At 39.3% G+C, this 13,559-nt stretch overlaps 1 protein-coding gene across 2 annotated transcripts in view; it reads right to left on the bottom strand.

Annotated features, from left to right (window-relative positions):
• The window catches only part of LOC124596281, an 84,238-nt gene that overhangs the window by 2,234 nt on the left and 68,445 nt on the right, over positions 1–13,559 (bottom strand). Inside the window, exon 7 of one of the 2 annotated variants that reach the window (XM_047135370.1) lies at positions 2,298–2,519. The exons of the other annotated variant lie outside the window; for it this stretch is intronic. Coding sequence (XP_046991326.1) covers positions 2,298–2,519 — 222 coding nt within the window. The remainder of the gene's footprint in view (positions 1–2,297; positions 2,520–13,559) is intronic. 2 annotated transcript variants of the gene reach the window in all.

Here is a 13,559-nt window from a genome sequence, read left to right as displayed (position 1 = left end):
ATAGGTGAACATTATATATATATGCTGTTTAACTGAATGAATTACATATGATTTTGAATACAAAGTATTATATTTCAGGCTAAAATGTATAAAAAGAAATTAATTTGTTACAATTGATATTTACCAATGGTTAAAATTCTTCTTGTTTTAAAAATATTTGAAACTACGAAATTTCTGGCATACTTAAAATTCATATTATTAATTCCACAATATAACACTAATTATTAAATTTATTTCTGGATTCATTTATAAAATAATGTTATATCTTGGTGATGATTCTTTTTTTTTATAAGAAAGTTTGTACACTTTTTTGCTTTGTAAACTCTTTGTAATATTGTGAGTACAGCAGAATGTAATGTCGTGACAAAGAATAAAATTCAAGAAATATGCAGGAAAATCTTCATCAGTTATTTAGTCATCAGAAACTGGCAATGTTAAATCAAAATTTCAGCAGCAAGAATGTACTCCTAGACACAATAAGTGGAGCCAACAACAACAAGAGGAGAAAATGAAGATAAGTAAAAAGTTTTTCGTTTGTATATCTTACGCCTCTCAAAGTTTTTTGAAACTAATGAAGACTCTAACAGAATTTTAATGGTGATATGTGGGAGGGTAAATTTACAAGCCTATCTAACTTAGTTTTGGATGCCAACAATTTGCTGCTGTTGCAGAGATTGTTGATGTTGCCCAGATGTAATCAATCAATCAGTGCTTTCAAATATTACTATAGATCAAATGCAAGTAAAACTGAAATTTTTTCTGGTAAGTCTTCACTTATATCAACATATCTCTGTCCTCTCCGTCTATAAATATGATGTCCCAACAATGTTTCTCATTACAATAACATTTCTAGCACTATACTAAAATTGCTTGCTAACTTGAAGAGCCCATCCTTCATATACATCTGTAACGAAGTGCCAAATAAGGACTTACAGGAATATTTCCTGATTAACTTAACAATGTAGTAGCACCACCCACATATAAAAATAATGAAAGGAAATCACCTCTAATTAAGGGTCAAGGTTGGAAGAAAGCACAGGTCACTCCTGTCTACAAGACGGGTAGCAGAAGAGATCCAAAAAAACTACTGTCCAATATCTTCACCACTCATTTCTTGTAGAATCTTAGAACATATTCTGAGCTCAAACATAATGATGTATCTCGTACAGAATGCCCTCTTCCATGCCAGGTAGACGCAGCATTTCTTGATTTCCAAAAAGCATTTCACTCTGTACCACTCGTACTCTTATTATCAAAAGTACGATCATATGGGGTATTGGATGACATGAGTGACTAGACTGAGGATTTCTTGGTAGGGGGGATGTAGCATGTTATTTTTGATGGAGAGTCATTGTCAGGTGTAGAAGTAACTTTAGATGTAGCCCATAGAAGTATGTTGAGTCCCTTGCTCTTCATGTTGTATATTAATGATCTTGTGGACAATGTTAATAGTAACCTCAAACTTTTGCAGGCGATGCAGTTATCTAGAATGAACTTCAGTCTGAACGAAGCTGTACAAATATTCAGTCAGTCCTTGATAAGACTTCAAAGCGGTGCAATGATTGCCAGTTTGCTTTAAATGTTCAAAAACCTAAAATTGTGCACTTCGCAAAATAGAGAAACATAGTATCCTATGAATAGCATTAATCAGTCATAGCTGTAATCTACAAACTCATACAATACTTGGATGAAACACTTAATAGATACATGAAGCGGAAAGATCACCCAGTCTCAGTCATGGGTAAAGCAGGTAGCACACTTCAGGTTATTGGTAAAATACTAGGGATATGCATTCATTCTATGAAGGAGATTGCTTAAAAAATCACTTGTCCAACCCATCCTAAAATATTGCTAAGGTGTGTAGGACCTGTACCAAATAGGATGGGTAGAGGATATTGAAAGTATATAGAGAAGAGTAGCATGAATGATAACAGTTTATTTGACCCATGGGAGAGTGTCACTGAAATGTTGAAAGAACTGAATTGGCACACTCTTGAAGATAGATGGAAACTACCCGGTGAAAGTCTCTAACAAAGTTTCAAGGACCAGTTTTAAATAATGTCTCTAGGAATATATTAGAACCTCCAACAGGTTGCTCCCATAGGGATCGTGAGGATAACATTACATTTATTACAATACAAACTGAGGCATTTAAACAATCTTTTTTCCCAGACTCTAAACTTGAGTGGAATAAAAAAAGTGCTAATGACCGGTACAGTGCGACATACCCTCTGCCATGCACTTCATAGTGGTTTGCAGAGTATAGATTTAGATATACAAGTAGATGTCATACAAACCATTATAAGTAGTCCAAGATTTTGCAGGGAGAAATCTAAGAAAGCTGCAAAATTTTCTATTGCATTTTTCCTGTTGATAACAGCTGTTATAACAACAATTACATCCATAAAAATGTGAAATGATTCAATGGCAGCATTTGATTCTGGTTTTAAGATCTGGAACAGCTTCTCAACACAGGCTGATAATAATTTCCATTCCGTAGATGTGAGTTCTGTCAACACCTGAAATACATCAGACACTGATTATCTGACAAAAAATCTGTACCTTTTGTTAAATACGTTACACTGACCTTGCATAACTGCACAAAACAGTAAGCAGACAATAGAAATATTCTGAAAGGGATTATAACTTTTTCCCCTTTACTTATTTGACTCATTAACTACGCAATTACAAGGAGGTAAAATCAGAGCAGTATTTACCTCCAAGAAGGGAAATTCCATTTCTGACTAGAAGGACACATGCACATATGCACACTCGCACATGCACAGAGAAGAACAAGAGAATTATGCCAGCTTTTATAATTATTAGTTCCATTCAGTCAACTTTTAATTTTATAGTCTTCTCATGTAACAAGTGAATTTTACTTTTGATATCATTAACCACACAGATAGACATACTCATTTTTTCATGCAGTTACTTCACCCTAAATTAAAATCATTGGAGTAATCATTCAGATGAAGTAAGTTGGACATTAGCCTATTCAAACCTTTGATCGAATAACAGAACATCATATTTCATTGAACTTATCTGCTGTTTTTATTACTACCTACCCGCTATCTTTATGCAGAATACTGCACAACAGAGATGAACAAAAGCAGTAAAACATATCAATGACAACAATATGAGGTAAAAGAAGACTACAAAATAAAAACAACTACGAGGTAAAATAGTAGTAGCAGTAGTAATAATAAGAAGAAAATATAATTTAACAAAACTGATAAAAAATCTATGCACAAAGTGGCGGCAGGAGAACACGTATGTTAAAAAAGGTTTTACTTATGCAAGCTTTTGGAGCCAGTGGCTCCTCCTCCTGGCAGAAGGGTTAAAGGGGAAAGGAACTGGAGAGCATTAAGAAAAAGAGTTAGCATTCAGAAAAAGACACCCAGAGCTCCAGGTTAGGGAAGACTTACTGGACAGGAGTTCCTTTCCCTTCACCCCTTTTCTTTCCCCCTCAACTCTTCTGACGGAAGAAGGATCCATTGGCTCTGAAAGCTTGCATAAGTAAAACCTTTACTACATGTGTGTCTCCTGCTGCTGCTTGGTAAGTAGATTTTTTACCTACCCAGCTACATTATATTGTATAAAATTGATTATTTTCATTGCTATAATAAAAATGAATAATGATTAGGACAGTAGTAAAATGAAATGGAAAAAAGAGTGGGACTTCAACACACTTTCTAACAATGCAAAGCAGTCATAACAGACTCAATTTTTGACTCCACAAAACCAAATGATCTTTTTCAAGAAAAACCAATACCATGTATACTATCGATTCATGTATAGGTGAACATTGTTTAAAGAACTTAACTCCCATGAATAAAACAGCTTCAAACACCTCATTACTTTACAAACGAGCTAATTTTTTAAATATTTGACTGTAAGATGCAGGCAAGAAAAAGTTCGGGAAACGTGTACTATTATGCTTGAAGTTTTTAGGAAGTCACTAAGTGCTCTCATTATGAAACAGTGGAATGTGAATGTACTAGAATGTGTTTAAATGTAATGCTCTGAATTTTTAAGTGAAAATTTTTAAAGCTTTATAAATAGAACAAACCTTATTAACATTCTAAATCTTCATTCTTCATGTCTACATATTTGCAGCTCTCTATCACTAGAGGGCTCCAAGTTTTAGTGTATAACATGGCGATGTGTAACGTAACTACGTCAGTGTGTGAGAAACAGCATGCTGTAATCCAGTTTTGAATTCAAAGTTTCTGTCCTCACAAGGAGCACGCTCTCCTTCAGTATGACAGTGCCAGACCACACATGAGCACTGCAACATAACCTATCACCTTGGGTTCATTGTCATGAATCATCCTCGACAGAGTCCTGACTTGGCCTCATCGGATTTTCATGTGTTTCAAACACTTAATGAACACTTTTGAGGATTTCACTTTGAAAATGGTGGAGCGGTGCAAGCAGGGGTGAGGTTATGGTTCAGTCCAGAAAGTCAAGCATCCTACAGTGACAGTATCAACAAACTGGTCTCACCTTGGGAGAAATGTATTTTTCACTAGGGTGGATGTTGAGATGTGAATATGCGGATGGGTGGCACTGCGGGGCTCAATCTTCAGAGATATGCCCATCCTCCAAGCTCTGCTCCCTACTTACGACAGTGTTGTCTTTAAATCTTCTTGTAAAATTCATTCATTGGTAGAGTTTGACATCGCTGACCTTGTCTATATGCTCATTTTTCAATGGTCTCTTTGAACTCTGTAGTGAAATCTGCCAGACCTTAATCATGTGTCTGATGGACCGCAGTTTATTGTATTGGGTACTATCTTGCCATTTGTCTTCCTGTTTCGCCAGGTTGCAGTGTCTAATGTGTGCCCTTAAGTCTAGTTTGAGTATTTCCATCCTCACTACTTCTCTGGTTAATTTGTCCGCCAGATCATTACCTAGAATCCCAATGTAACTCAATATTCACATACGTACAATGGATATCAATTTACTGTTGAAAGCATACAGTTTGTTATGGATAACAGAGACCAATGGATGTTTTGGATAGCACTTGACTACTGATGAAGTCTTCTCACATTATCAGCTGTGTCAAGGCATCGTTCTGTGGTAACATTTCAACAAGTTTCATACTTGTCATCTTCAGGCAAAATGTAGGGTTTGTGTCCTGTCCAGTTCGTCATAGCCACTGGACTGCAGGCTCTTGTGCCTCGTCTGTGTTGGCAGTGCCAACTGCGTGCCTCTGGAAGGGGTGTCATCGTGCATGGTGGGGGAGAAGTCATGACTGGTGGTGGTGGTGGTGGTGGTGGTGGTGGTGGTGGCGGTGGTGGTGGCGGCGACGACTCCCTGTGTGCTGACATGTGTGAGTGTCGCACCCTGTTGAGGCCTGTCCATTCTGTCCACTGCCTTTGCCAGATTCGCATTGGAGTGTTCTTGTGGTGTTTTTGTTATCACTGCATCCCATGTGGTGCTAAGTTGGATACAACTATCTTGGTTGACCGGTTGACAAGGTTATCATGAACTCATATCTCCATGATAACCTTGTCAACTGAGAGAGCGGTAACCAACTCAGCACAGCATGGGATGCAGTGATAATAAAAATATGACAAGAACACTCCGATGCGAAACCTGCGAAGAAAGAATGGGTATGCGACACCAGCAACTGCCAGCGCAGGGAGCCCCCACGCCACTGGCCATGACTCCCCCACCACCACGTGCTACAACACCCCTTCTGGAGGCACACGATTGGTGCTACCGATGCAGATGAGGCAGAGGAGCATGAGGTCCAGAGGCTATAAAGAACTGGACAGGACATGAACCCGATACTTCACCTGCAGATGACAAGTAGAAAACGTGTTGAAACACTGCCACAGAATGATGCCTTGACTCAACTGATAACCAGAGACGTTTTCATCGAGATTTGCAGAGAAAGTCTAAATTCGCATACAGCACTTGTCTACTGTTTGCAACACACTCAAGGAGTCACTAAAATGAAACTCTGTCATGGGAAAAACATTATGTTTTGTAGTGCTTGATGTATGGCTATTAACTCTGCAGTATAAATACTGGATGTTTTTGGTAAAGAATGTTCTTGCTGATTCAGGTTATGTACATATGCATAGCAGACTTTTATATTATCTTTGGAGCCACATGTGTAAAAGAGATTAAAATGTGGATACTGGTGGATGACTGAATGAAGTGCACAGTTGTAAAAATTGGGAGTTGTATCCTCTTTTGTGTCACACCTTATGTGCATCCTTACTACTGTTTGGGGAACCTACTTTGGAGGTGTTTGCGATTGAGAATATTGCATACGGGTAATCTGAGGCAGCTGAAGTTCACTTTGGAGTTGGTTGTCCTGCTCTAAGGCACTTCATGAGTAACTGGATTGTTGGGTTGTAAGGAAAAAAGTTCTGAAGAAGAGAAATTTGTTAACATCAAGTATAGATTTAAGTGTCAGGAAGTTGTTTCTGAAAGTATTGTATGGAGTGTAGCCATGTATGGAAGTGAAACATGGACGATAAATAGTTTGGACAAGAAGAGAATAGAAGCTTTTGAAATGTGGTGCTACAGAAGAATGCTGAAGATTCGATAGGTAGATCACGTAACTAGTGAGGAGGTATTGAAAAGAATTGGGGAGAAGAGGAGTTTGTGGCACAACTTGACAAGAAGAAGGGACCGGTTGGTAGGACATGTTCTGAGGCATCAAGGGATCACCAATTTAGCATTGGAGGGCAGCGTGGAGGGTAAAAATCGCAGAGGGAGACCAAGAGATGAATACACTACGGAGATTCAAAAGGATGTAGGTTGCAGTAAGTACTGGGAGATGAAGAAGCTTGCACAGGATAGAGTAGCATGGAGAGCTGCATCAAACCAGTCTCAGGGCTGAAGACCACAACAACAACAACAACAACAACAACAAGAAAAAAAAAAAGGATCCTGGGGGTGGTTTGGCATTTGATTAATTGTGATTGTATAGCTAAATAAATTTTGTTGGCATTATATTTTCAGTGGTTGTACTCCTGTGTCTGCAAGAATGCTATCAAGTGGGCTCATTCAAAAAACTCCAGTTGTCAAATGGACCCATTGTGGTGGATAGGGTCTAATATTTCTAGGATGGACAGTGCTTCTGATCCACAAACAATGCTTCCACAAATGGGATAAAATAAATGCTTTATAAAATGTTAATGGAACTTTTCAATCCACACTCCAAGAGCTGTTAGCATGGAAATGGAGACTGGTCGGTTTAGTTGGGGCAAAGGACCACATAGCGAGGTCTTCAGCCTCATCGGATTAGGGAAGGAAGTTGCCTGTGCCCTTTCAAAGGAACCATCCTGGCATTTATCTGAAGCAATTTATGGAAATTAAGGAAAATGTAAAACAGGATGGCTGGATACGGGTTTGAACAGCCATCGGAAATGGGAAGTACTGGGTATCTTTGTGAAGGAGGTCCTGAGTTGACATATAGGTGGTAATCATGTACATTTATTATCAAAAAGTCTTAAAACATGGTACTGGTCTACTACTTCCAGTTGTTGGGTTTTGAGGTATAGTTCTGGATAAGAATGGGCAGACTATATTCTACAAAAGCACATGATGCACTTCACATCCATTTGCAGGGTATAGCTGAAGATGCAGATTGGTAGGTGAGAAACAGTATCCATGGTTTTGTGCCCATTTTAATGACTGCTGTATAGCTGTCTGTAGTTTGTGTTCTGCTGTACACAATGATATGGAGCTACAATATTATGTTGGTGCACTTATGCCCCACTGAGTCTACTACGCCATTTATTATACTTAAAACTGATCCTTGTAGGACTCCATTTTCTTGCATGTATCGGGTACTGAGGGTTGAACCAACCCTGACTGTAAACAGTCTAAGAGACAAAAAAAAAAATTTGGGCCAAGGCTAGAAACATTACCCAAACAGCTAAGTTCATAAACTGTTTACGTGCTACACTGGTTAAAGTATATAACGTAAGCAAAGTGACTCTATCCAAATCCCAGTGCCGAGGCAATTGTGGTGGACCTTGGACCATAGATCACAGGGGTGAGTGTCAAGCAGCGGAGATGTGTGTGGGCAAATAGATGCGCAACTGTTGTGTAACTGACTGCCCAGATGAACCAAGGGGCTATCAACAGTGTCTCCTCAATGACAGTTCGAGGACATCACTGTGTATGGACCTCTGCAGCAGGCACCTGGTTCATTAACCAATGCTGAGTACTGTTCATCAGCAACAAAGTCTGGAATTTCCACGATAGTACTGCAACTGAATGTCAACTGAGTGGTGACAGGTGGCCTTTTCAGATGAGTCACCTTTTATGCTCCATCAGACTGAAAGCAAACATCCTGCAATAATCGTCAGAAGGGTTCTAGCAGGAGAAGAGGACGTTATGGTCTGGAAAATGTTTCCATGGCATTCCCAGGGTGATCTTGGAATTCTAGATGGCACAATGGATCAATACATGTATTCATTTATCCTTAGGGACCACGTCCACCCCTACATGTAGTTTGTTTTCCCTCAGCATGATGGCATCTACGGGTAGGACAATGCAATGTGTGTGCTTTGAGGAGCAGCAAGACGAGTTTACTATACTCCCTTGGTCACCAAACTCCCTGGATTTAAACCCAATCAAGAATCAATGGGACCATCTTGATTGGGCTATTTGCACCATGGTTCCTCAACCGAAAAACCTAGCATAGCTGGCCACGGCACTAGAGTCATCACGCTCCACATCTCTGTTGGTACCTTCCAGAACTGCACTGGCTCTTTTTCTGCATGTCTTGCTGTGGTCCGCGCTGTGAAAGGTGGTTATTCCGTCTTTTGACAGGTGGTCACATATTGTCACTGCACAGTTAAGAATGTTACAGAATAAATTATAACACTCTAGCATGCATAACATTGTGTATTTATAACAGGAAGCAGAAGGCTGTTAAGTTTACCCCCTACCTATGGAAAAATCAATGTCTACCCCAGTGTCTGGCAGCACTATGTAAGTAATTGTGGCTATTTTCACTTGTCACACCCTTCTCATCAGTTCAACTAGCAAACTGGACTGCCATGACTGAGCAGCACATGACACTATAAAATAAACAAAGCTCAGTTACAGTGATATAAATAAATAAATGGTTGGGATGTGACTTATTTAATAATTGCCAACTCCATGAGGTTAATACCTTGTAATAAATTATGATTTATCCATTAAATAAGATCCTTATAAATAAACCAAACATTGGACTAACAAAGTTCACTTAATGTTATAATTGCATCGCATAACTAAAATTCGGAGTTCCATCTGGCTAAACCACATAGTAACAAACACCAGTACATAACTACCTGAAATTCAAGAGTTTTATACAATGTTGAAATGTCAGTACTTTACTTGTATTCCAACTGAGTCAGGCCCACACAGTAGATTTCCACAAAATTATGGGTGTCAAAAGCTCTCCTCAAAAATTTTGGTATGCCCCTAGAAAGTAGGGCCCTTTTGCTGCACAGAAAGCAAATTCGAAAATTGCAACTCACTAACACATATTCTGCTTTGCAATTTGCTGAAAACAGTAGTGTTCATCACAGTGGAATTTCAGAACTGAGTCCTGACTATTGTGAGCACTTTCTATGAATCTCATCACATCCTGATAGTGATCATTATCTAGCCAGTCAGAAAGTAAGACAAAATTTTTTCTGTTGCCTCAAATTCTTTGACCAAAGATGTGTAAAACAGAGGGGTCAACATGAACTGTCCACTAATATTTGTCTGCTAGTGGCAACCCCTCTATAGTCCAACAGTTGTGTTTTCTTTGAAGTGCAATATGGTCAATCATTCAAATATTACAATAATAAGTGCATACACACATTTACAGATGTGTATTACCACACTGATTATTTTGGCATCATATACAATGTTCTGGGTTTGGGTTGTTTGGGGAAGGAGACCAGACAGCGAGGTCTCATCGGATTAGGGAAGGACGGGGAAGGAAGTCGGCCGTGCCCTTTCAAAGGAACCATCCCGGCATTTGCCTGGAGCGATTTAGGGAAATCACGGAAAACCTGAATCAGGATGGCTGGACGCGGGATTGAACCGTCGTCCTCCCGAATGCAAGTCCAGTGTCTAACCACTGCGCCACCTCGCTCGGTACAATGTTCTACATTTAATAAATTTAAATGACAACTTGTTTTCTCAGTTTTATTATGACACTCACTAATCTTAAATTACAGCCAATTTTGCTAATTGCCATTTTATAAAAGGTCAGATTTAACTGTAATAATCATCTTTGATCTAGATGGTATGGAAGTTATAGGATATATAGTATTACCCCACACTGTTCACTCACTGCAAGAACAGGCAGTTTGAGAGTTTAATCACCTTTGCACCATTACAGAGAATAGTAGAGCTGGTAGTTTTTCTTTGTAAAAATTAACTGCAAGCTTTAAGGTAGTACTTTTTTGCTGAAAGAAAATTGCTGTGCATAACCAATTGTGTAAAGGAAGTAAAAGTAAACCTACATTCTCAGTGCAGTTTAGTAGATCATACTGTGCCCCCCATAGTGAGTGGGACGATGTGCTTTGTGTACACTGTTCAGCCCATAAGCATGCCTCAAAGAGTCTTTGCATGGCAAGAAGGGTCGTCAAGCCAAACTAATTTCTTGAGGAAATGGCGTACAGCACAGCAATGTCATTTGAACATTAAACAGCTCCTGTCAGGAGGGACAAAGCATTCACAATCTGCCTTTTAGAAGAGCACTCGTATGGCCAGGTTCCAATGCCGATCTCAGGTGTACAGCCCCACAGGTTCAGCAGGCATGTGTATCAATCATGTTTTGGGTCAGTATAATATGAGGGTAGTTTGATAAGTCTGGTAAATTTCCATGAAAGAATGGAACATTTTTGTTGCACCATCATGATTGGGAAGCTTGATTATTCCAAAGATTGTATAAAATTTCATCAGTATATACCATACAGTTCATTGTTGACAGCCTTCTGACTTTCAGTGTGTTGACTGCTACTGAAAATGGAAAAAAACCAAGTTTCTTGCCATTATTAAACATTTTAATTTGAAGGGTTGAAATGCCACACAAATCAAAACAGAATTAGATTAAGTTCATGTGGACTCTGCACCTTCACTGAAGCCTTTTTCTTTTGGATTAAACATTGACTTTCAAACACCGAAGACAAAGCAGAGTCTGGCTGTCCAGCTGAGGTCACTACAAAGGGCAGCACTGACAAAATCCATGCTATGGTAATGCAAGATTGCTGAGTAAAACTTTGTGAGATTGCTGGAACTCTAGGTATCTCAGACAGTTGGTAAGCTGATGGCCACTGTTTTCTGGGATTCCAAAGGAATAAACCTCACGTGGAGAAAGGCAGGAACATAACTGGATTCTATTCTGCTTTAATGTTGGATGATGTGAAACTTGCATTGACTGACCAAGGTTGGCATACAAAAAAGTGCTCTTTCACCAAAATAATGCATCATGCCACACATCAGTGAGAGCAATGGCGAATGTGTCCCCACCCACCCTATTCACCAGACTTATCCTCTAATGATTCTCTCCTGTACCTAACTTGAAACTTTGGCTTGCTGGGAAGACATTTGCATCAAGTGAGGAAATGATAGTTGCACCCCCCCCCCCCCCCCAAAAGAGACTATGTCAAAACATTTTTTCTTCTTTTTTACCATACTTACACATATCAGACACTTCTCAACACTGCTGAGGGTAATGTCGAGGCTGTGAAGTGTCAAGACAGAAATCTCCAGCCTTTTGGTGACTTGTCCATCTTTCAAGATGACAATACACAAACACCCTGCACTTACTTCGTGAACACTTTCCTCCACATGCTGGAATCGATGGAACGAAGTGGCCTGTGGCATATGCTGATGTAAGCCCAATTCACTATGCTCTAGACTAGTTCAAACTTGCAGGGAACCTCCTCAAACAGTAGCAGAGTTCAAGAGAGCCATTGTTGAAGAGTGAAACACATTGAACATGTATTGGCCACCAACTAGACAGCATGTCAAGGAGGATCCAAGCATGTTACAATTTTTGCAGTAAAGAAACTAAAGGAACACATTACTCAGTGTTACCCAGCAGCAGATGTTGAGTTCACAGGTGCGCACTTTCGAACAGACTGACTATTGTTTTGTTTTTATTTCACGGTAAAGCTATATTTTTTCCATTTTTCATTTATTTTATTTTATTTTTTTAGTTCCATAAGGCTTATGATTTCACTCCTTTCTCCCCTTGAATCTAAGCCCACACACATTCACATACATGCAGGTGATGAATGAAAGGTTGCGAATATTCTCCAAGCAGCCAAACATAACCGTTTTCAGTAAATAATCAGTTCAGTTGGACCAGGGGACTCCGTCCATTCCATGTGAACACTGCCCACACCATTATGGAGCCATCACCAGCTTGCACAGTGCCTCATTCACAACTTGGATCCATGGCTTCCTGGGGTCTGCACCACACTCTAACCCTACCATTAGCTCTTACCAACTGAAATTGGGACTAGTCTGACAAGGCCACAGTTTTACAGTCGTCTAGGGTCCAACTGATAAGGTCACGATCCCAGAAGAGGCACTGCAGGCGATGTTGTGCCGTTAGCAAAGGCTCTCACATCAATCATCTGCTGCCATTGCCCATTGCACCAACAGCTCAATGCAAACGCTGCTGCTCTCAGTCATTAAGTGAAGGCTATCGGCCACTGTGTTGTCCATGGTGAGAAGTAATGCCTGAAATTTGGTATTCTCAGCACACTCTTGACACTGTGGATCTGAATACTGAATTCTCTAATGATTTCCAAAATGGAATGTCCCATACGTCTAGCTCCTACCACCATTCCGCATTCAAAGTATGTTAATTCTCATCGTGTGGCGATAATCACATCTGAAACCTTTCACATGAATCACTTGAGTACAAATGACAGCTACACCAATGCACTACCCTCTTATACCTTATATACACAATCCTACCATCACCTGTATATGTGCACACCGCTATTCCATGACTTTTGTCACCTCAGTGTAAAAATGAATTACAGCTGAACTGAGATTTACACAACCGCAATACAGGACAGAAAAATAATAGTCATAGAGACTTAGCCTCCTTGCCTACAATTCAGAGCGGTATGTATTCTGGTGCAAATGTCTTCAGCAAGTTTCCATTGATACAGAGCAACAAATTGAGAAACTCTATAAATTTTGAATAAGAGTAAAAAATTATATTATTAGCTACTCATTTTACAAATGATCACATTATATAGATTCTAGGTTTGCAGATTCCTGTTAGCTGCCTAACAATTAGCAAAGTTCATTGCAAACTGATCTATAGTCTTATGGTACATACATAACTGATTTTCTATGATAGACACTGAAGTGATCAATAATAAACTGAGCTAGCAAGAGTAGACAAACAGCAGCTATTCTATGTAAGTGAGGAAGCAATAATTTTATTCAAAGTGGGGGCACACTGTTTAATTTTGGTTTGATAAATGTAGCCTGACTATGCACAAATACCTTACAACAATTTAATAACAGTCTAATAATTAACATAGGTGCTAATAGATGTTTCGGTTTGT

This window comes from Schistocerca americana, chromosome 2 (assembly GCF_021461395.2).
Source record: "Schistocerca americana isolate TAMUIC-IGC-003095 chromosome 2, iqSchAmer2.1, whole genome shotgun sequence".
Classification (NCBI taxonomy): domain Eukaryota; kingdom Metazoa; phylum Arthropoda; class Insecta; order Orthoptera; family Acrididae; genus Schistocerca; species Schistocerca americana.
This window is presented reverse-complemented; position numbering and strand designations above follow the sequence as displayed.